Source organism: Pleurodeles waltl, chromosome 10 (genome assembly GCF_031143425.1).
Source record: "Pleurodeles waltl isolate 20211129_DDA chromosome 10, aPleWal1.hap1.20221129, whole genome shotgun sequence".
Classification (NCBI taxonomy): domain Eukaryota; kingdom Metazoa; phylum Chordata; class Amphibia; order Caudata; family Salamandridae; genus Pleurodeles; species Pleurodeles waltl.
The window spans coordinates 782,641,390-782,666,724 of record NC_090449.1 but is presented as its reverse complement, the minus strand read 5'-3'; the positions used below and the strand labels follow the sequence as shown (position 1 = coordinate 782,666,724).

The 25,335-nt window shown below is 42.0% G+C and overlaps 1 protein-coding gene across 1 annotated transcript in view; it reads left to right on the top strand.

The window, feature by feature from the left end:
* Positions 1 to 25,335, top strand: part of SPMIP4 (sperm microtubule inner protein 4) — a 213,757-nt gene that overhangs the window by 51,133 nt on the left and 137,289 nt on the right. The window contains exon 3 of the mRNA XM_069211409.1: positions 19,802 to 19,873. Coding sequence (XP_069067510.1) covers positions 19,802 to 19,873 — 72 coding nt within the window. The remainder of the gene's footprint in view (positions 1 to 19,801; positions 19,874 to 25,335) is intronic.

The window sequence follows — 25,335 nt, the reverse complement described above, 5'->3', positions numbered from 1 at the left end:
ACTCCAAACATTTTCACATAACTATGTGCGAACATCAAGGTTAGCAGCTAAGGCTGCTTGTATACCCTTCTTGAAAACTGTATTGTATCTTTCTACTAGACCATTTGCTGCAGGAAAGTAAAGTGGTGCTCTTTCATGCTTGATACCGTGCTTGAGCAGAAATGCAGTCATTTTGTTGGAGACAAAATGTGTGCCATTATCTGAAACCAGAATTTTAAGACTTTCTCCAGTGGCAAAAACGTTCTCCAAGAATTCAATGACTGTTTCAGTGGTGGACATGGACACAAAATCACAGAAAATCCATTTGAATAATAATGAGTTAAGACAATTATGAACTTAATATGCGAAGGAAGTTTCTGATGTGGTCTTGAAAAATCAATGGCTAACTTGAATTATAATCCTTCAGGTAAGGGATTCACTCCTGGTCTACACTTGTTGAGTTTCCAATGCTTATCATAAACAAGACATTCTGAGCGTTTATTTACAAATTGTACACCATGAGTATCTATCTCTGTCTACCAACAGAATTTTCTTAGTAATTTCTTAGTTCCTGACATGGCTGGATACCCCTCATGAACAAAACCAAATAATTCGTTTTTCAGTTTTTCTGGTGGTATGAATAACCCTTGTCTAGTCACTAAACCATTCTCAACTGACGGTTCAGTAGAAACATGCTCAAAAGGAACAAAACTATTATTCAAATTCCTTACTGGTATCCACCTTTTTAAAATGTGTTGTTTGACCTGAGTCAACACCGTATCTTCACTAGAATAAGTCACCCATTCCTTCTCACCGATACCTCCTGCAGAATGAACAGATGCATCAATATAGACACTACACATTCCTGCTCTTGATTATGATCAGTTTAATTCTGGATTGGCATGCAAGATAAACAATCAGACATGTAATTTCTTCCACCAGGAATGTACTTAATGCTGAAATTGGACTCCTGCAATTTTTATAGCAATCTTATGAGGCTGGCCGAAGCTGTTCCAGTTCCATAACCACTCATGAGATAAATGAGCAGTTTGTGATCAGTGATTAACTCAAAATTATGTCCCCACAAATATGATTTAATATTTTAACTCCACCCATACACAGGTTAAAGCCTCTCTTTCAATAGTGCTATAGTGTAACTCAGAGTTGCTGAAAGATCTAGATTGCAATTAAATGAGACACTCACAATAAGGTCTTAAATATGGTATCACAATTCTGTTTTCGTTGCAGTAAGGGTTAATTTGCACTTAATATCGATTTTACACCTAAATGTGATTTATATCGAATATATGTATTATGTATGTGGCATTTGTTGAGCAGGAAATCCGAAAGGCAGCAGGGTATGGTACATTGCCAAAAGCAAAGATACAGTCAACATATGATTGAATGAGTAGCTGGTTTTGTAGAAGGTTTCCATTCTCATTGTGATGTTGCACCAAGGCTGGTTTTGTACTTCCATGTGTTATTAACCTAATGTGATGACCCACTAATGCACATCTTATACACCTAATGTAACATCTTGCTACCACTTTTTCTCTCTGTACTGAGTAATACCTCACATGCGTAATACAGCTGTCACATACCTAATTAGGTTAGACTCTTGGGTTAAATCTCATCTATTCTTTTTTACTGATGACATAATGGACCAAAACGCTATGTTTTTAAATCACTTAATGAGGACAAAACGTACTGTCTCAGGTTACCATAACCAGAAATGTGAAATACGTATTGCCTTGTATAAAAGGGGAAACATCAACCTCCACTCCTTGGCTATCAACCTACACATCTTCACCACATCGATACCTTGAAGGGCCTGAAAGCTTATGCAATGGATAGGGGTGTTATCACTGATACAACGTTTGTCATTTCTACTGACTTGGACACCACCCACACTCCTCCACTTCACCCATGACCTTTTCATCACCCACACACTCCTCAAGATATAAAACTAGACACCGTAATTCTAGCATAAATAGAGGCATTTGGGACCACAACTTGAAATAATGTTACTCCTACTGTAACACAGACTGAAATACTATCAAGGCCCAAACCCACAGCCCTCTTAGTAGCCACCATCATCCCTTGATATGGGCTTCCTCTATCAGCCACCCTCTCCTTCCACTTCTGCTACACCAAAACAGCAGCACATAAACTGATTATTCACAGAAGGTCTCCATCATCAGTAGGCGTGTTTCACATGAGATGTGTGATTACTCATCTCACTCATTGGTACAACCACTAACCACTGACCGCAGCACAAATATATTATCAACCGAGCAAAATTAATTGCTTGATGTCACAATGAAGCTGAACCATCTCCATGAGCACTCCTAAAAACCCAAAAAACACTGTAATACACCAGTTGTAGCTTAGCCTTCATCGTAAATTGCTTAAAGTCTAATTTATTACATTATTCTTTATGTGTTCAATGTTAACACTGACATCACTTATTAGATTTAAAGTACAAAATTGTGCAACTTGCTAATTAGTACTACGGTCCTAAAAAAAACTTTAAATAAAAAAAGAAGATGTGTTAGGGGCAATGAATTCACATTGAGGGCTGACTATGTATGTCATGAGTAATGTAATATTTGCCGTAATATGTAGTGCATGACAGGGGTGCTAGTTATAGTTAGTTGACTAAATTATAACTAGTGCATAACTGTGCTTTTTGGGGTTTCTAACATTTGTTCTTGTCTCATTTTAACATTTAACTATAATGTCACTTTAACCTTTGTTTTTTCCAGTGAATATGTTCAGGTGTGTCCATTCCTTATGTCACATGGAGCAGGACGAGGGTGAGGAATAGAGTTAGTACTGACATTCTTGGTGCGGTGTTCCCACAAACCTTTTGCCTTCACTCTCTGATTTTCAGCTGAACTTATTTTTGGTGGCATTTGGACTCTGCACTTTACCTCTGCTAACCAGGTAAAGTGCTCCACCCCTAGAACAGCATAACTGGCGAACACCTAATTGGCACATTTAATTTACATGAAACACCATTGTAGATGGTACACCGTGTATCCAGGTCTGGTACATTAAATGCTACTGGTGGACATCATCACTCATGGCACCCACCAAAGTAGCATTTTAAAACCATTTGGCTACAAATGGAAATCATATTAGGAACAGTGTTAGTTAATAAAGGATGACTTATTAAATCAGACGGTGGATCATTGTGGCATCTTTGGAGAATCTATCTCATGTGACTTTACATTTGACTGTGATGTGTACCTCATCCATTAGATTTGAACTTTATAGAATAAGAGATGTTGCTAATGTCTTAAGAAAGAACTGTACAATTTGAGTAGTGGATCATACTTGAATGTCTTTTGAGGTTTTCCCAACCTAGGAGAAGGTGACCCTCCTTGGACCACGTGCACCTGATGAGAATTGAAACAACATGTTTTGGTGATAGTGGCAAGAGCGATGTCAACTTGTGAAACCTCAGCCATTTCTTGTAAATCTTTCACATCCTTTTAAAATGTGTCTCAGGCCTGCCACTGCAGCCTTTAGTGCAGTTTTAAACTGTATTTTGACCTGGCAATATAAACCTTTTGCCAGGTCTAAGCCTCCTTTCTAAAATGTGTAAGTCACCCATGAGATAAGACCTGGACACTCCTAGGCCAGAGTGGAAGGTATTAAAAATGTAGATATGTGGGTTTAAGTTTTACATGTCCTTGCAGGGGAAAAATTCATAAAATCTGTTTTCAATGCAGTAAGACTATCTCTTCCATGGCTAACACTGGGTTGCCTTATTACACATAATAACTGCTAACGTAAGATTGGGAGCAGATGGAGAAATTATGCCTACACTTAAATTCATTGTAATTTAGATTCCTTTGTGATGGCAAAATTGGATTTTAAGTTACAATTTTGAAAATGCCACTTATAGAAAGTTGGTAATTCTCTGCCCAAACCAACTGCCTTTTTGCCAGTATCCTGGGTCACATGACTGCGAATGGCTTTGCTGTTGTCAGTTGTGTATTGCTAACAGGCAGTGAGACAAAGGAAGCCTAAGTGTGTGGGGATTGGGTCTTCCTAACAGGATTGCTGAGGAGGAGCTGTACCTTGCCCTGTTTACACGCCTGTGGCACACACAAAGGAACCTGACCAGGCCTACTCTTGCCTTTGCCCCCCAACAAGGTTTCGAGCCAGGACCACAGGAAGGGGAAGAAATGACCAAAATCAGTTTTGGGGGTAGGTCAGGAAATTCCCCCACACAAAGGTTCCCACCAGGTATAAAAATGAAACCTTCAGAACCTCTTATCAAAACTTCCTGGACATGTGGAAGATTCAAATGAAGGACTTCCCTGCTGCTGCCAGAAGGACTGTTATGCTGCTGTAAGGACTGCCTTGCTGTCTGAAGAAGGGAGATTGGACCTGCTTGTCTTGATCCAAGGCTACCCAGAGGGATTCCAAAGATATGTTGACTGACCTGTGTGAGATTCTGGAACACAACAAGCTTCCAAAGGCCTCCCTCCAGCTACCTAGCTGACCAGCCCCAAGTGGGCCTTCCTTGACCTGCTTAATCCCTGCTACTGCTCTCTGCTGAAGTGAGTCCTGAGACCCAAAATGTGCCCCCAGGATCCCAGACCCTTGGCTGAAATCTGTAAGAACTCTTCCTCGAAGAAAGGTGAGAATCCTGAAGATCGGTCTCCTCACAAACATAAAGTGACCTCTTTGCTCTGAGATTCAACAGTCCATGATGACTGGCAATGCAAAACTTCAGTGAAGCCTGCTCTACATGTTGACAGCAACCGTCAGTGAAGAACAGCAACGTGAGAGCTCTACTTCACAGTGACATCGGCCATCTGTCCGTGATGATCAACCAATGCAAAGCTCTGGTGATGACCGGGTCTTCGTGCTACAGCAACAACCGTCCACAAACCTCATCCTGCTTCTCGCATTGAATACCTCCTTTTCATAGCCCCCGCCAATGGGAACAGCACCCTTCACACCAGACTAGAGCTGGGAACTCTTCAGCGAGCTTAACTTGGTCCCTGTATCCGACTCACACTCCATTATAGTTGGCCTGAACTTCGAGACTTTCCTGTGGTGTAGCATGACTAAATAAGTGCAAGTGGAGCTTTGTGCTTCTTGTCACGCTTTTTACCTAAAAACTGTAAAAATTATTAAATTTTGTCATTCGGATATCATTTAATTTATTACAACTTACTTTATTTTCCTAAATTGGGTTGGAGATTTTTCTTGTGCTGGGTTTTCACTTTATTAAAGTTTGCTTGCTGCATACATACTTTACCAATTGCCTAGAAGTTAAGTCTGCTTTGTGCCAAGCTACCATAGGGTTAAGCACAGGTTTATTTAGTGACACACTGACAAGGATTGTGTTTATCATTTGAGTGGGGGTTCCATCTTCCTCAACTAATAACCTAATTTCTTACAAATAGGTAAAGGGTTGGAATAAAATATCAGCAATTGTAGCATTCAAATTGCTTGAATAGAGGGTACATTCCTTGAGGAGTTAGATCTCCTCTGTGTAGTAAATTCTGGGATAAGAAGGGAAAAATCTGATTAATGAGGAATACTGACAAGTTATCCAGCCATTATGTCCCAATATAATTAGAAGACCTCATATAGAGCTGAAGGGTCTTTCCAAACGGGGAGCCAGAATTATGAAGCCATTGAGTTGTGCTTGCATCATGCAAGGTGATGCAAGGCAAAGCAAGGACTTAAGTCAGATTTACTAAGCTTTGCAGAGCCACCTTGTGTTGCTCTGCATGGCTTAGTAAATCTGAAGTAACACAAAGTAACGTAAGGTGTTGCATGGTTGGAGTGTGCGTGTTGCCACGCATTCATCCATGGATTGTGGCACATTCCCAGATTTACTAAGACTAGTAACCCTGGGAATGTGTCAAAATCCTACGCCTTCCAAACAGAGGTGTAACAAGAAGAAAAATCTTTATTTCTTCTTGTTATTTCCTCTTTCTACATGTGCTCCATTCTGCAGCATAAGTAGAGAGGGAAAAATGCCTCTGAGGATTGTTTTGTTCAAGAATGTGTCCCTTCCTGTACAAGAACAATCCTGTCTGTAATACAGGTATCCTTGCACCATGCCACAAGGGTGCCTAAATTGGCACTAGGCAGCACATTTTGGCCAGTGCGAGGAGAGAGCAGGAATGTTTCATACCTTAGTAGATATGGTACATTTCTGCTCTCTCCCTGTCATGCAGCACAGGGCAGTGCAGCACAGCAAGTTGTCTTGCTGCGTTGCACTGCATGACTTTTTCATAAATCTAGCCCTAATTGTTTAGCCGCATCTATGTTCGTCAGGGTCAATAAACCTGGTTTCTGTTTTGCAGTATTGGCATTGGGGCATCTTTTGATGCATTCAGACAGGAGAAGACTGTGCTGCAGTACAGGTAAAGACTCTTTGTAGCCATTCAAGATATTGATATGGAGATGACACATGGTACTTAGATATTATTGAAAAGTGTTGCTTCTAAGACTCCTTCCTTCTCTGTCCTCAGGACAAATCTGTTTGAACAGTCCTGTGGTGCATTTCTAATGCATGTTAGAGAATGACTTTGCCTGCGATATGCTCACTTTCATCATCCATGACTGCCTATATACTCTTCATATGATGAGCAGAGTCTGCAGTAGAATTAGGGCTTTCTTGACATACTACATAAACTTTGCAGCAGTTCAAAAAGGTCTATTCCATTTTATCTGCTTGCAAGATAGGTAACCAAACAAATACAGATGGACCTTTGCTTGATAACTATGTAATAAAAACAAATGCATTCAACCTCAAATTTGTTGTCGGACTTGAAAGTTGAGATATATTTGCTCCTTTTTTTGTATAGCAAAGCACAGTGTTCTGATGGCACATTTACAGGGTTTTGCACTAGATCAAATGCTGTTTGCTCCATTTTCTATTATGCATACAACAAAACAGGTATAAAATGTATTTGATTCGTTTTTACACTGTACAAAACCTGTACATGCCTTGGCCCAAAGTTTTTTAGTAGGTAGTTTTTCAAAAATGATGCTCCATCGTTTGTAAGTTACCTTCCTGTCATCAGCAGTGTGCCATTAAAGGTAATTTATGGTAGGGGTGGGCGGAATTGGAGCAATTTAGTAATTCCACGTTACTCTTATAAAGCAGAATTACGAATAAATTCCACTGCTCCGCTCTGCCAGGGGAATTGATCTGACTTGGGACAGGGTGAAATATGGACCCCAGAAGGAAGCATGTCCGGTTAACATGCTGTTGTAGATTTACAGCAGCAACTGCTATGATGCTACAATTGGCTGTGCGCTATGTCTGCCGGGCCCCTTCTGCATGTCTCACCTCCCACTGATCCGGCGTGACTAGGCAGTGAGTGAAGTCACTCAAGCTGCTGCCGGGAATTATAGCCTGTGCACCCGGTTGCAACATAAAATGACATTGAGTACGCTGTGCCCGCCATGGCAGGTGTGAAGGTTATTGGCACACACGCTGAGTTACAGCCAGAACTGAGTACAGCTGGGGCACATCTCAGTATGGTTAAGTTCACCATGAGAGCATAAGGAACTTCAGAGGGCTAGTCAACCACTATTACCTCTCCGTGTAAATGACCTTGCCCACTCCTGCACCCTTTGTTTGGTTAGACCATGCAATGCGTACACTCTTGATTACACATATAGGTCTATGGCCCTCAAGCACACTTCCTGACACAAGGCTGATGGTTATCCCTAAAACTAAGACAATTACAATGACTCACAGCCCCGATGGGGATCCAGGTCCCGGCCCACATTGAGAGGATGATTCTAAAATGCACTTGGGGCACGGCAGGTGAGCCTGGCTGCTCAAATTGGTCAGTTATATTGTAGTGGGAATACCGCCATGGTCGCGGCCTCTAACCGTACAGGACAATTTTTACTATTAGAAGGTTAGAACAGGGAGATTTGATTCACGGATGGAAGGCCATTGGCAAGCGAATTTTACTTGCACCTTAGGCAATTGTTGTGGCTCAGGGGAGCAGGTGCATGCCGGTGGCCTGGCGGATCCAGGCAAATCAGTTGGTCAGATCTTGCTCTAGGAGTCAATGAAAAAAAAAGCACACTGCACAAAAAGAAAATATGCTGGCAATTAAAGGCTGGAGCTGTGTTTCGGGGAAAGATGATTGCTCTGAATTTCAGTACACTGTTGAAGTTCTTATCATGTAATACATGTTGCCTTGTGTACAGAATGAGGCTTTCTGGTGGGAAAACAGCCTGATTACTTCATCAGGGTGAATATTCATTAATGTTGTTTAAAAGCTTATGTCGTAATGCAATCCACATAATTGCTGAAAAGGAGGGTTCAGTGGGCTGTAAAGCATGTTCTAGTAATATTCAACTGTGCTTTTTCCCACCGGTGCAACATGGGAAGGAACCCTTGCAGAATAGGCCCCTCCATTAGTAGCTCGAGGTCTGCCTGAAACAAAAGCCATGGCACACAAAGGGGGCCACTAGATCCAATGCACACCAGCTGCTGGAAATGCACCTTCACATGCACCTCAGAGTGACAGGGCCTTTCTTTCTCACTTTGCTGGCTCCTTTCGCTCTCGAGGACACAGGCACACCTTTGTGTAAAAGCCATTACAAAAAGGGGTGGGTGGAACTCACGTAACTCTGCGCAATTCTGCGGAGTAAAACTAAGCAAGTTCCGCCCACCCCTAATTTATAGATCCTCATCAGAGTCTCAATGGGACAGACATAGGCCCAGGCACCAAACTAAAATTGACCACCAATTAGTGAATCACATAGATAGAAAAGTGGCCCATGTCTGCAAATTGGAGCTCATATGTTGTATAAGTGTTTTGGAAGGTATGAAACACTGCATGTATTTTATCTTGCTGCAGGCAATTCTTGTGGTAAAATCAGTAGACTCAACAGTAAAAACTGTCCCAGACCATAAAACAGGCCCACAAACAGCCAAAAACAGGCCCCACACACTGACCTGTCAGACCAGCCCTACTGGCACTGCTGGTTGCCGTAGAGGACACTACAATCCTGAACCTCATAATGTTTTAAGTTTAAAAGGTGTATGTCCTGTGAGATGCAGCTGTTCATTTCAGTTTTGGGTTTAGCTTTGTGTTTCATTTTACTTGTCTTTGTTTTTCTAACTTTGAGCGCACTATCTGCTAAGAACACTGCTGACTACTGTGCACTTGTAATTAGGTCTGGAGTGAGACCTTTATTATTACTTCAAAAGGCCTTCAAGCCAGCTCTCTTCATCTGTTAGTTTGTTGTTTTGTCTTTTGTTGTGGAATTCACATTTTTCATCCACTCACTACAGCATATGAGCGATGGGTCTGTCCACTTCAGCTATTGGCTAACTGAACTGTCATTGAAGGCATTCTGCTGTTTTACAAGGAGCACATCCACACACAAAGTAGTTCCTTTCAGTGTCAATGACTACTATGGCAACGTGTGCTTTTTTTAAACCAAAAGCTTATTTTGCTTTAATCATTTTTTTGTATATGTAATTGCGGTGATCAGGCAGCTCTGTCAATAAAATGTTACAAAACTCATGACAAAACAAGCAATAATTGGCAAATCCAAAGGTCTTGGTGTGAATGCAAGACCTATTGTTTTTTCAAACATTTGTTTATTCTATTTCTGTTGATTTGCGTGTGTGACTTACAGGGCATTAAGTGGGTGAGGTCCTTCTGGTCTCAGACCAGGTAACAATCAATAAGAGACATTGCAAGGGATTCCTATGTGGCCTTATATTATTGTCCTTAAGTGTAATGGTAAAAATATTGGGGCATATTTATAAGCCCTTAGCGCCACATTAGCATCATTTATTTTTATGCTAATGTCGCCCAACAAGGCCAAAATCCTTGCATGCATTATGCCACTTTGTAACCCTTTCCACTACATTATGCCTGCGCCAGGCATAATGTATGCAAAGGGGGCGTTCCCCCGTTAGGGGACAAAAAAATGGTGCAAGGAAAGCTAACAGATTTCCTTGCGTCATTTTATACAGCACCTTTAACACCTGCTCAGAGCTGGCGTTATAAGGGGCTTCCATTATTTTTAATGGGCCCCTATGTACTCTGCAGGAGTAGTGCCAATATTTTGGCACTACTCCTGCAGAGTACATCAATAGAGTCTTGAAAAATGACACTATTGCCCTCTACCCTGCGCCATGGTGCACTGTATTTTAACTACGGCGCACACATGGTGGTGGTAGGGGGAGCGGTAAAGTGTGCTTACATATGCCCCATTGATCGATTTCTGTACAATGTACTTAAAGAAAATTAAGGTAATCCATGTTGGTGATTTAGTTGCTGTTTATGTCACATGTTCTAATTAATCTTGCATTACCTAAGAGTGTTAGCTATGTTCAAAATGTGTTTCTGTATTTTTTTATGTAGCATATTAATTACTCTTGTATAGTGCATACTTTAAACTGAGTCACTGCCAGATGTTTATAACAGGCATGAATTAGAGCTCTGGAATTGAGGCTGAAGGCAGTGGGAGCTCCTCACAGTGCCTCTCAATGGGTCAAAAATGTGTTCAGAATTCATGACCATCTACTCGTTGGTGTTTCTGCAGAGCACAAAGAGCAATGGTCACATATTCCAGATGCAATCGTGATTTTTTACAAATGTGTGTGAAGGACATACACAGTTGTCAAACTATTGACATGGCGAAATTAAAAGAAAATGCAGTGCTTACAGGTGAGTGAAAATTGCAGAAATATAGTTTACATTTTAAAGCCATGCCCTTAATTACTTACATAGGGAAGCTCATTTTAGAGACGCCCATCCTGCTTCTGTTCTAATTCCACTTTAAAGCCCTGGCGATTTATAGAACTCCTATGCCCATATTTATACTTTTTTTGCACTGCATTTGCGTAATTTTTTGACGCAAATACGGCGTAAACTTACAAAATACAATTAGGGCCTGATTTATGAAAAGCTGGTGCCGCGTTCACGTCATTTTTTGACACAAAAGTGGCGCAAACTTACAAAACCGAATTATATTTTGTAAGTTTGCGCCATCTTTGCGCCATAAAATGACATAAACGCCCGCTAGCTTTTCATAACTCAGGCCCTTATATTTTGGAAGTTTGTGCCGCTTTTGGGTCTGAAAATGACGCAAATGCGGCGCAAAAAAGTTAAATATGGGCCTTAGTTTGAAACAGTGGTCTTACTGGCTAGTTTGTATATCAGCTTAATCCGCTAGGAGGAAGCAGAGACTTGCCTTTCATTTGCTGCAGTGTTTGTGGCGCCTCATTGAAAAGTAAAGGTTTGGTTTCAAAGCATTTTTGAATGTTGTGAAAACATTGCATATTTTAGATAAAGGGGTATGATCAAGGATCATGCTTCTTTACTGAAGAAAGAGAATACGCTTTGTATAATGAATGATTAACATCCGTAGGATGATTTAATGGTATTCGCGTTTCAAATGTTCTTCCTCTATTGTCCTTTCCTTGTTGGATGTGGTTTTCCTTTCATGTTAATTATTTTCTCTTATTTTTTCCTTGTTTTTCCAAAATTGTTCTTTAAGCTTGATGCGCAACATTTAATTTAAGAGATCTTTCACCACCGGAATAGGTCTGAAGTGACAGTTCCCAAACAGGGGCAGCAGATGGCAGTGTTTAATTAGATATCAATTAATAATGCCGGTTCGTAAATTACGTAATTAATCATTAGTTAAAAACGGACTGCAGTGTGCTGCTTCCTGTCGAAATTGGGGGTGCACATTACGACTCGGAAGTCAAACAACTTATGGATCTAAACTTGATTTACATGGTTCAAAACACGACTTGCAGCTTGACGCAGCAACGCTGTGAGATATGATGTGAAAGTGCTATGACGGTTTAGTTGCTATATTAATTCCTTAATATATGACACTGAGTGGCTCTACCCTTAAAAACAAAGAGGGGAAAGGGATAAATCAGGTTCACGCTCCGATTATTAAACCGCATTTAAGCAAAATAACCTGATTGTAATCAGTGCACTGTATAACGTTCAACATACACAATCACACTTGCATCTAGGCCCGTTCTGAATAAGTCAGTAGATTTCAAATGGGGCTACTGATTCATGGTAGACCTTATACCTTGCTATTGGCTTGGGCTGGGATGAGGTGTGACTATGGTAGAGCACACGAAGTGTGATAGTGTCTTGACCAACAGTATTAATAAGGAATTCCAGCCACAGCCCACCAGCTTCTCTTAACCCAAAACTTCAAGAACTCTAGTAAGAATAAAATCGTCCCGCTCACTCTTTTCCAAACTGTGGGTGATGACTCACTGATAGGTTTGAGATGATTTTTGGTGGGTCGGGAAAGTTCAAGAAACAAATAAAGACACCTTTAAATTTTTAATGTATCTAATTACATTTGCTGTGCTTGAAAGACAGAGGTCAAATGTCAGGTTGTTTCTTCTGACAAATTGCTGCCTATGTTTTTTAACACTGAGATTGGTGTTCACAAACTCCTCTCACTTTGCAGTCATAAAGGGAAAAGTAAAGTGAATTATGTGATGCTTTTGATGTGGTGGAGACAGTGTGAAATGAAAGACTGAAATATGTTATTTTTTGTAATACACAACAAATGTAAATACCTGTAAATGAACTGTACACATTCCGCTGTTAGGAAAGCAAACATGAAGCACATTCATTTGTAATTTTGAAGTGTTATGGAAACAAAGATTTTAATACAATCAAAACAAATCAACACACCTTATTAAGAGATGCACAAATGTAATTGAACCCCAATTTCCACGCATTATTATTTTGTGCAATATAGTTTTATCAGTAAAACTGTATGTCTGTGCAAATTTAATGACTATTTCAATGGGAAAAGTGATGCCTGTAAATGACAGTGTGCTCTACATGATGTTTCATTTACATTAAAAAATCGTTCCACCTCATGTCCATTAAAGGTATGTGGGTCTTGAAAGTTTGTCACTCTAAAAAAGTGCGCTGGTGTTCTAAAAATGTTAGGAAGCACTGCTCTAGAGTATCCCCTATTTCCATTCTATGGACTTGTACACTCAGTAACTCTATGCTGTCTATGACTATGGTGTTATAAGTGATGTGATTCGAGAAGTTATCAATGATGTAATTTAACTTGCTATGTGTGATGTACTATGCAAGGTCATAAGCAATGCAGGACGGGGCCACATGTATAGTTAGTTCAGTAAACCATAAATGGTGACTTTCAGTGTTTTTTGTTTTTTAAATATTAGTTTTATCTCTTGTCAACAGCTAATTATAATGTCACTTTAACCTTTGAATGTTTCCAGTGAATTTCTGTTCCTTTTAACATTAGCTAAGATCTTACTAACTGTTGGACTTTTGCTTATGCAGGGTCATCCCCAGTCTTTTTTTGCCTCCTGCCTCCTATTTTTTTCTGACATGTTGCTGTTGGCTTTTCAACTCTGAGCACTTTACCACTGCTAACCAGTGCTAAAGTGCATATGCTCTCCTGTTTAAATTGTATGTAAGTGGTTTATCCATGATTGGCCTATTTGATTTACTAGTAAGTCCCTAGTAAGGTGCACTAGAGGTGCCAGGGCCTGTAAATCAAATGCTACTAGTGGGCCTGCAGCACTGGTTGTGCCACCCACATAAGTAGCTCTGTAATCATGTCTCAGACCTGCCCCTGCAGTGTCTGTATGTGTATTTTTACACTGTAAATTCGACTTGGCAAGTGTACCCACTTGCCAGGCCTAAATCTTCCCTTTCCTTACATGTAAGGCACCCCTAAGGTAGGCCCTAGGTAGCCCCAAGGGCAGGGTGCAGTGTATGGATAAGGTAGGACATATAGTAATGTGGTTTATATGTCCTGACAGTGAAATACTGCCAATTTTGTTTTCACTGTTGCAAGGTCTGTCTCTCTCTCATAGGATAATATGGGGGCTACCTTTAAATATGATTAAAGTGTAGATTCCCCTAGAGAGTAGATGGACATGTGGAGTTTGGGATCCCTGAACTCACAATTTAAAAATACATCTTTTAGTAAAGTTGATTTTAAGATTGTGCGTTTGGAAATGCCACTTTTAGAAAGTGAGCATTTTCTTGCTTAAACCATTCTGTGACTCTGCCTGGTTTGTGGATTCCCTGTCTGGGTCAGTTTGACAGTTGGGTTGTTTTTCACCTCACACCAGACAGTGACACAAAGGGAGCTGGGGTGTGATCTGCATTTCCTGATTAGCCATCTCTGCTAGGAGGGAGGGGTGGAGTGGTCACTCTCATCTGAAAGGACTGTGCCTGCCTCTGACAATGCTGTCTCCAGCCCCCTGGTGTGTGTCTGAGGCCTTGCCTGGGCAAGGCAGGATTTCACAAGAAGGTGTGAGTCCCCTTTGAAGAAAGGTGACTTCAAAGACTAAAATGGGTATAAGAAGGGCACCCAAACTTACAAACTTGAGAAACACTTCTGGAACCAAGAGGAACCTCTGCCTGGAGAAGAGCTGATAGCTGAGGAAAACGTGCTGCCCTGCCTGTGACTGTGCTTTGTGGAGCTTTCCTGCAGTGCTGCTTCTGCCAGAGTAAGAGGGCAAAGACTGGACTTTGTGTGCCTTCCATCTTGAAGAAGAAATCTCCAAGGGCTTGATTTAGAGCTTGCCTCCTGTTGTTGAAGTCTCAGGGATAGCAAAGACTTCTTCCTGCCAGCACCTGGAGTCTCTGGAGAGACCCCTACTCTGCTCTGTGGTGCCCTTCCAGTTCCTGGGACCCTGAAAGGAGAGGCTGGCAGCCTAAGGACAAAAATACACGCACCGAGCGCCGTGCGGAGAAAAGATCGACGCGAATCCGATCGCGGCTGAGAAAACGACGCGACGCCGGTTTCGCAGCTGAGAAACGACGCCGCAGGAAACGCGACCGAAAAACCGACGCCCGGAGCAGGAGAAACGACGCGCAGCATCGCTGACGGAGGCTGAGAGATCGCACCCTGCGCCGCGGGACTTTCGGATCGTCGTGTGGCTGGCTTTTTCAACGCGCACCGCCGTGCCGAGTTGTTTTCGACGCACACAGCCGTGCAGGGTTACTTTCGACGCACACCGCCCGTGCGGGGTTATTTTTGACGCAAACCAGGTACATTTTTCACGCTAGCAGCGCTAGTGTGGTGTTACAACTACCTAAAGACTCTTTTTATTTTAAACCTTTAAAAAATCATAACTTGACTTGTGTATGTTGGATTTTTGTCGTTTTGGTCTTGTTTTGTCTAGATAAATATTTCCTATTTTTCTAAACTGGTGTTGTGTCATTTTGTAGTGTTTTCATTAAGTTACTGTGTGTGTTGGTACAAATACTTTACACCTAGCACTCTGAGGTTAAGCCTACTGCTCTGCCAAGCTACCAAGGGGGTAAGCAGGGGTTAGCTGAGGGTGATTCTCTTTTATCCTAACTAGAGTGAGGGTCCTTGCTTGAACAGGGGGTAACCAGACTGTCAACCAAAGACCCCATTTCTAACACTAACATACCTAACTAAAACACCACTTTAACCTTTGGTTTTTTAATGTATTCCTAGTTTTTTTTATCATATTCAAACTGGAGCATATACTTAAATGTCTTGGGCAAACTACAGCCAACATCCACCTGTGCAGTCATCCCTGCAGTGGGTGGTTAGTAAACCTTCAGGCATCCGGAGTGAAGGAGATAGCCACAGTGCCGGACCTCTGGACAGGCACCAAATCCACCCCCACTATGGGCAGCCAACCCACCACTGATAATGGGCATTGGCCGTATGCAACACATGGCCTTTAGCTGTGCACAACTGGGGACTGTCCAAGGCTCTGACCTCCCAACAAGCCCTGTACCCAACCCCACCACTGCAGACCACTCCTGCAATGGGACGTTGGTTGTAGGGCTTGGTTTCAAGCCGCCAAAGCTCCCTAATAACTATATTTGTCTTTGTTTATTTATTTTTTGTTCTGCAGTACCCAACATGTAAGCTTCAGTCTCCATAGTACCGCAGTACTGTGTAAGGTTACTCTGTGAAGCTTAAATTGTACTGCAGTACCATGGAGGGAAAACTTGAACTGCATCTCTGCCAGGATTTCCCTGGTCTTGGCATGGGGTCTCTCATGGTCACCCTTTCAAGTGCCTGGGGTCCAGGGTGCCTCTATCCTGCACTCTTAAACCCTATTTTTAAACATTTTCTGGGCATTGGACCAAGTCAAAACATTTGTTTTACAGTTGCAGCCAGCCAATCAGATTGCTCAATACCGTGGCTGGGCTAATCAGAAGGCTCCATTGCACTACTAATTACCCCACATATTACACCACTCATGAAATCTTCTGTGACATCATTAATAATATCAATGTAGCATCAGTAATTAAATTATTGATGAGAAAACTGTGCCTGGTGGGCCGCAAGTTATGATTACCTTAGGGCATGAGTTATAGAATGTTGCTTGAGATAACTACAATTGATGAATTTCAGTGGTTCTGTACGTTTAAAATGTTACATTGTCACTGAAATTCTCACCTAGCTATAGCATAACTTTATCCTTTGTTTCAGAGAAAATCTGTGTGTGTGCGTGTGTGTGTGTGTGTGTGTGTGCGTGCTTGTATGTGTGTGTATGTGTATGTGTGTGTGTGTGTGTGTACATGTGTGGTTGTGTGTGCGTGGGTGTATATATTCATACTTTATTGAAGCATTGCCAGTGTTTTAAATATTAATTTATGAAATATAACTTTCGAAAACTATTTACTAAATAACAGAAACCCAGAAGTTTAAACTTCAAACTACAGTAGAAAAATCACTCAAACATAAAATGAAATAGTAAAATATTAAAAATAAATACTAAAATATACATTATTATTTACAAACCTCTATTTGGTTTTTAATTGGAGAGGTTCTAAGTACCTAAAACAATATTTTATATAACAATATTATACTATACTATATATTATACATCAACAGGAATGACAAAGATTAAAAACCAATATAGTTATTCTCCATATTCTGTCCCACAAAACGTTTTTGGCACTAGCGATATTTTGACCACGATTTTATGATCAAATTACATTTTGGAGATGAGGTTCGCGTAGCACATCTTGCCAAAAGATGCGGAACGGTCTGATGACTGGTGGGTAAGTGTGGGTCTTTGGGAAGAGGCTGAAGGGCCAAAGCAATGTAAAAAGCAGAGGAAAAGGTATTGCCATTAAGGAAACAGAGTTGCTGTTAAAATGTGGAGCTCTCCAAATTATCTTGATTCCTTATTCAATTCCACGTTCCCTTTAATAAAAACAAATGCTGGTGCGTGAACTATTCCAGAATTGAGTGGAGTGATTTGGTTCAAACTTAGGGATTTTAAAAATGCACAAAGCAGTCTAAAACAATCATTGGCAAAACCAGTAGTCCTTGCCTATTCAAAAGCTATTGGTTTTGCTTATTTATTTTGGTGGTGTTGTACAGCAGTGTGGCTGTGCAGAATGTCTAAAAACAATTTTTTAAAGTGCTACGACATGGCCAGGGGACTGTAATAAAATGGGTATCAAAAACAACTGATTGAATGTGTACACAGGCATAATTTATGAAAAAATAGAACCTAAAGGACATGCAAATTATATTAAAAAAGAATAAAACATAATAAGCAGTTTATATTAAAGCACCGAGCTAACAATAATCCTGTGTACGGGTGAGGGTGTACAGAGAACACATGCAGTTGCAGGTAATGTTTTTCGAAAAAAAAGCTTTGGCTGTGAAAAGAACCCAATATGGCACGAGGAAGAACATAATCAAATGTGTACAAAGTATGTCAAGTGCGTTTGCTAAGAGGAGGATGAGCAAAAAAACTTAACGGGTAAAGGGGAAGAAGGAGGTTTTTGAAGCAAAATTGGAACACAGGAGGGGGCTAAGGAGAGGGGGCAACCCAGAAGATCGGCACGCAAGAGAAGAGACCAGGAGTTCCGGCTCTGATGGTATACACGTGAAGGCAAAGGTTTTGGAAAGAAAGGGCTAAGAAAACTGTAAAATCCGCGCACATGACGAGCCATATTACTGAAACTAAAGATGCTGCACCCGAAAGAACATGACGAGAATGTGTAAAATAAAATCAGTTAAACAGACAGCAAAAAGTAAAGGTAATGAAGATGATTCGAAGTACGCATGTGCTGTAAGAGGAACGCATGAATTCGCAGGCATTGGAAGAAGGTAACACAAATGTGAACCTTTGAATTTCTTGTTTCCAAATAAAATGCAACATTTAAAAATGTCAAATCACTAGGAGCGGCACTGTTTGTAACCCTCGTAAGGCCACCACTTGACTGTAATAAATTATAATAAAAGGCACTTCATTGACTTCTAGGTATTTGTTTTGGCTTCAAAGACAGAGTAAAGCAACATATGTTGCAACACTAAAAACTGTGCTAATGGCTTTGGCTCAGAGACTGAAGGAGAGAGATGCGGTGTTAGAGATGCATTGTTAGGGCCAGAGTTGCCGATTCTGCAACTGTGGAATGAGGTTCGAGTCCCTGTGTCAGCTTAACAGCCTGTGATTTTGGGCAAATCACTAAAAATACACTTGCATAAAACACAAAGCTATTCTCTCTTATGACAATGAAAGTCAAAGGAGCATGTTTTTCATCTCAGAATTATACTTTTCACATTGCCCTCGTCGATTAATGCTGGACACCCATGACTTTAAGCAAGTGATATCCTTGCCTTGGTCCAAGGTGTGCTCTTGGCAGAGTAAAGTCATTGGGGCTGTAGCACCGATTTATAATTTGTATTCACAATAGAATGCGGGAGGATGAGCTAAAGTACGCATGTGGTGTTTGCGGCACTCTCTGTAACTCTTGTTTGCGAGTAGCTTCACTGCCATACATTTTAATTTAAAGGGTTTCATTGACAAAGAGAGCTAATGCAACATATATTGTACCTTTAAAACGGTGTTAAGGGTTGTGACTCAGAGGCTGCATGAGGGAATTGTAGTGTTTCACGCCAAAACTGTTGACTTGGGAATTGTGAAACCAGGTTTGAGTCCCGGCATCGATTCAACCTCCTGTGATTCTGTGCAAATTACTTAATTACCCCGTGCCCAAAAAAAATAATGTGACCTTCTGTAATTTAAGTGGTGCTCATGTAATGCGTCCCAATACCTTTGGGTTGACTAGTCCCTTCATCACCCAGCATCCTGTGATGCTGGACACGTCAATTTATCAGGAAGCTAACCTAAGAATTAAAAAAAAAGAAAGATAAAGAGCACAAACATGAAGGTATATGCTGCCTTTGGTTGCAAAAAAAAACATGCACAGGCCGAAAGAAATAAAGGGCAAGTATTGATTAAAAAGATAAACTTGGTTTGAGTGACTGTAAACGACACATTAAGCGTAAAGAAAAAAAATTATCCCCCCCCCACAAGAGAAGCAGTGTAAGAAATGTGCATTTCCAAGGACTGTTTGAATATAAAAAAAGTAGTTCCCACAAGAGAAGCAGTGAAAGGGCACAAGAACTTTGTCCATGCTCTGTGGGAGTTTAAACACAAGAATTGATATGACACATGCATGCCATGGACAAATGGGGACAAAGGATATGAGAGTGAAAAAGGGGCGAGCAAATGGTAAACCTATAGGCAGGCTGAAGCCCACTGATTGAAAACAACAAGACATTTCAAGACAGCGCATGCGCTGTCAAGTTTCAACCTAAAAATAGTGTTTATTGCTGCTTATCATGAGCAGGTATACAGAGTTGCGTTCATAGTCAAGGCACACATTTGTATTATATTTACCCTGAAAATATGTGCGCTGCCAGTACAAAACATGTCTTGCTTTGAGTGACTGTTTCAGTTAAGTGTTGTTATTGATAACAATCAGATCATTTTCACGTGTTGTCACTTCTTTGATTGCAGAGGCACCCCAGTCGAAGCATATTACGACCTGACCCAGCTGAAACGAAGCGCAGTCCGTCCAAGCGATGATCTGTAAGTCACATTCAGTGTTGAATCTGTCCTAGAAATTAGTTCACTATCCCCTCATTTCAAAATATCAATTGCTTCTGAAGGTCAGTACAAAAGTCACATATTTTTATATGAATCTTTCAATTTGTAATCCGATTTTTTTCTTTTTCGAAAGAAAGTCTACATTATACTTTTGAGCTTTGCTGGTGGAATATGGGCCTAACTTAAAAATAAGGGCTGCCAAAGATATAGTTGTGACAGTGAATGTACCGAAGGAACTGATAATTTTCATAAGTGGGTCATTTTCAACTTTATCATACGAGTGGTTATTAAATGCACCTCAGAAGAGCTACCTGAATGAAATACATTGCTGAAAGTAAGCTCATGCAGCCACGGTAGCTGTCGAGAAGTTCACAATACTATTGGTGGTGGTTCTTTTTTGAAAGTGCAATCTACAGGGTGTCAAAGGACTGTATATGTTTATGTGAATCTGGTGTTAGAAAAAGTATTTCATCACTGGCACTTAGAAAGCACTGAAAGTCTTTCTTCATTGTTTCTCTAAGGGACACTTAAGAAAGTTTGTTTTCCATTTTATATACAGCCCAAAAATGTGGTTGCTAAAAGCATGGTGTGTGAAATAGTCTGTAGTTCCTATAGATGTACTCTCTGCAGTCAAAGGACACACCAGAGGCAGGGCCGGCTTTAGGGCGGTGCGACCGGTGCAGCCACACCTGGCCCTGACCTTGGGGGATGCTGTGTTTAGAAATAACTCATGGTTTTAAAAGCACCTGCTGCAGATTTCCTTGTGTGTCCAGTAGTTTTCAGGCAGCAGGAAAAAAGTCAAGATAACTCTAGTGATTAATGTTTCTGCTGAAGAAAGATCAGTTTTGTGTAGTAGCTGTGTGACTCATCCAAAAATAGCACAGAGGGTTAATATGCCTGCTGCAAAGAACGCATACCATGCAGATCACAGAGCTGCATTTTATGTGGATAGCTCAGTGGATTTCTGCTTTTGTCACAGAGATCCTTTTGTTACAGCAGTTCATAAGCTACAATCCTAATTAGAGCAGTGGCTTATGAACTAGCATAAAGGAGCTATATGCAAACTGCATGATATAGGTGAGGACATTATGTTCCCCCCACCAGTCTTTCATAATGTTGAAAAAAATTGTTTATTTGAGTTATACATGTTTATTAGTAAACCCAATCATTTCTTTAAAATATATGACATGTTTGTGACAGAGGAGCTATGGAGAGATAAGGAGCACTGTTTAAGGTTGGTAGTGAGGGAATCCATGGAGGAGGTCATTGGTGTGGAGTGGGCAAAAAATTATTGTCGCACTGGGCACCACCAACACTAAAGCCAGCCCTACCCAGAAGGATATTGCAGCCAAAGTCCCTTTAGCTGGAATGCAAAATGTAATACCTACTTTTTGAGGAAGGCGTACTTACCAGCTTCTTTGCTTCTCTGCAAGCTTATAATAGACATATGTTAAATACATTTCCAGGATGTACTGTGGCTAGTTATTAAAGGTGCAAGGTGGAAAGCTCGGAGTGAGAAGATCAGAAGCAAATATGGGTCCTTCGGACAAATAAGGAAAGAAGTAGCCAAACACATTTAGACAATTTAACTGGTACTTTATTTAACCGCTGAGGATGTGGTATTTGAGAAGAACCATGGTTTCCCTTTTTGGTTTTGGACCACAAGGGCCCCAGTGAATATAGAAAGTATATTAATGATCCGACCTTTGTAACGGATCATTGCAAGCAGTGAAATAACTGACATGCCTCAGAAATCCGCAGCTGAATTATCAAAAGGGGCCATCCAGTGAATGGCCTCATACTACATCTAAAAACCAAGGCTGGCAGCATCCATCAAACAAACCTTCTAGAATGCCTACTGTTGATGATTTTCAGAGATACAGCACTGGGCAAAGAGTACATTTTTCTCTGCAGAGAATGACCCATATAAAAAAAAGCGTCTAAGCGCAAACAAGATGAAATCACTATTTTGTTCATAGCAGCAGTGTTCCTGTCTGTCATTTAGGGGCTCACTGCAAGTGTGGCAGTCTACTGACTGACACACTTGGGGTGGTGGTCTGGACTGCCACCAATGCGGCAGTCCAACCTGCAAATTACAACCCTGGCTGTCAGACCACCAGGGAACCACCAGCTCTGCCAAGATCTTGGATACTGGCGGTCTGGAGGTGGTGGAGGTCCTAATCCACCAGACCAGAGCTGTAAGCAGCGCCTCCCTAGGGATTAGAACCTCGTTCTCCACCAGCGGTTTCATGATGGCAGTAGCACTGTCATGAAAAGGCTTTAAGAGACTAGGGGCCCCTGCACTTACCATGCACTTGACATGGGCAGTGCAGGGGTCCCCCTGGCATGTACCTGGCTAGCACTATCACAATGAGCTTTGCAGTGAACATTGCGATGGTGCTGATGCACCCGGCAGGTGACAGCATTGCCGCCAGCTCCATTACGAATCAGAGACAGTGCTGGAGCCTGTTTCCCATTAGGCCAGCGGGCAGAAACCTAGCAGGAAACCCATAATAGCTGTGATGGTAAGTCACTGCATTAGGCGGCAGCCATCCTGTTGGGAGTTTGGTGGACAGTGTTTTCAGTCTGCCAAACTCGTAATCAACCCCTTAGCCCTCATTACAAGCATCATCTTAATGACAGTGGGGCTGGTAACAGTATTTACCGACCCTATCGAGATTACAAGATCTGTGTTAACTCTGTAGCTCTGGTATTTGTCACCCCCAGCACTTTGGCTGCTCTGGAGCAGCTACATTTTCAGGGCTAAACTCTGGGGAAAAATTAAATATTATCATGGGAGTTGGGTGCTGTTTTCCTGATTCCAAAGATAAAACCCCATTTCTTTGGGGACCTTTGGAGTCAAACTTCATGGAGGTAATTTCTCTACCTGTCCGAATGACCAACACTGCAGTATTGGTACCTCAGGGGCGTACTGGGCCGATCCCCAGCGTCACTAGAAACAGCTGATGGGAGAGTGGTGGGGAGGAGAAGAACATCTGTCTGTGATATATTTTTTTAAAATTTTTATTTTTTGAAAGGGAGGTAGCCAGAGGGGGGCATGCGTTCTGTGGTAGGGCACCAAGTAGCTTCTTAAGATATATGTAGAGGAAAGTAGGGAGGAAAGTGAAGCCCATGTTGCGCTTGCCACCCCCCCTAGCTTCCAGAGGATCAGCTATGCACAGAGAGGGAACCAGGGGAATGGGTTTTGTGAAGCCATACACAACATAAAACAGTATACTGTAATGAAGAAGTTTATGGGACATCATCAGTGGCATAAGGAAACTTGAGGGGGGCCCCTGCATTGTACATGAAGGCTCCTGCCCCCTCCAGAATCACACAGGAGCTCTCTGGCCAGAGTACTGGGATTGTAGGGGCCCCTTGGAGCTCGCCTCCCCGCACCGGCAGGGCTGTAAGAGCCTTTGTTACACCACCAACATCATAGACATCCTGTTATGCCACCTAGAACCATTTGATGAAAAAGAAACCTGTAATTGTCAGCTCCATTTCCAGTGATATATAGTCACAGCTTTATATGATCGTACATTAGTGAAGTTCAAAGCCACTGTTCGGGCATATCTTTACTTCAAAAATACCTTTAAAGTAATAATTTTTAACCATGTCAATCAATACACCCATATTGGCCTGCTTTGAAAATGTTACACCATTTCACTTTCAAATAAGCGTGAGGTCCACTCTTTAGTTTCTTGGAGGTACTTAATGATAATTGTTCTCTTCTTCCCTTTCTTGGGTATATTTTTCTGCAGGTGTAACATAGCTTCTCACACAAATGTTGGACGAACAGATGACAGACCTTAGGGGGATTCACAGTACAAATGATAGCCATATTCGGTACATTTCTTTTTTTTAAATTTATTTTAATTTTAAAGAAATGGACCAGCACATAAAGACCATCAAATAAAAATAAATTCATCACATTTCTGAACATATGACCACATTTAGAACTGTAGGTAGGCCTGACTTTAGTTTGAATTCATAAACCGCCACCTGTCAGAGTCCATGCCTTTTCACTCCTCTTATAAGAAAGTGTATGTTTCCTTTGCCTGTTATACACAGCAGGTTCAATATCCATTATAACAGTATTAAGGTTGCACAGCCCGCCTTTCCACATCCCCTTCCAGCTAACCCATATCTATACAATGTTTAATCTTGTTGTCAGGTTCTTATCCCAGTCCCAGGACGGCCACCAGATCTTTCTACCCTTCTTAAGCACCCAATGGCATCTTTTGACATAGATTGTTATTTCCAGATTAAAAATCGCCAAGAGCCAGGCAATCCATTGCTGAAAGGTATGGGGATGCTTATCAAGCCAACGAGATGCTATACAAAGTCTAGCCACCCCAATTGCTATAAAAATAAATCTCTGTGCTGCAACTGGAACCATGTAATCGCCAATTCCCAAGATAAGTGGGGTTAGCTCGATTTTGAGGTTAAGACTAATATCCAAGAAGTTAGCAATCTCCCCCCAATAGGGTTCGAGGCCCCAGCAACTTCCAAACATATGCAAAGCATCAGCTTTTAAATATTGAGACAAAGGACACATGATACCCTTTGTCCTACCTCAACTTACAGTTTTTTGGGAAGTATAATATAGATGAAAGTTTGCTTTATACTGCTGCGCCTGTAAATTGGTGGAAATTAAAACTGTATACCCTAGTTCCAAGGAGTCCAAAAAGTCACGTTCCGAAGCCCTGAGAACATCATTCCACTTCTCACAGTATTTACCTATATCATCTTCCAGCAGGCAGGTCGCTCCTCGCTCCGCCGCCCCGCGCCACCTCCTCACCATCCGTTTCTCTCCATTAGGGAAATCTCCAACCGCTGCGTCCCCACGGCCCCTCCCGCCTCCCTCCCTGCTCCTCACCGTCTGTTCTCTCCTTTAGGGAAATCCCCAGCCGCTGCGTCCCCGCGGCCCCTCCCACCTCCCCCCACCTCCTCACCGTCCGTTTCACTCCTTTAGTTTTTCCCGCCGCTTCCATTCCGTGTGGCCCCACCCCCCAGCCTTCCCATTCGCCCAGCCCTCCCTTCTCCCAGCTGCCACCTCCTCCCCCCCATTTATGGCAGCCGCGGCGCAGTAACGAGGAGCAACCCTTGACCCTGCTTCCAGCAGGCAGGTCGCTCCTTGCCCTGCCACCCCGCGCCACCTCCTCACTGTCCGTTTCTCTCCTTTAGGGAAATCCCCAGCCGCTGCATCCCCACGGCCCCTCCCGCCTCCCCCACCTCCTCACCATCCGTTCTCTTCTTTAGGGAAATCCCCAGCCGCTGCGTCCCCGTGGCCCATCCCGCCTCCTCCCACCTCATCACCATCTGTTTCTCTCCTTTAGGGAAATCCCCAGCCGCTGCGTCTCTGCGGCCCATCCCGCCTCCCCCACCTCCTCACCGTCCGTTCTCTCCTTTAGCGAAATCCCCAGCCGCTGCATCCCTGC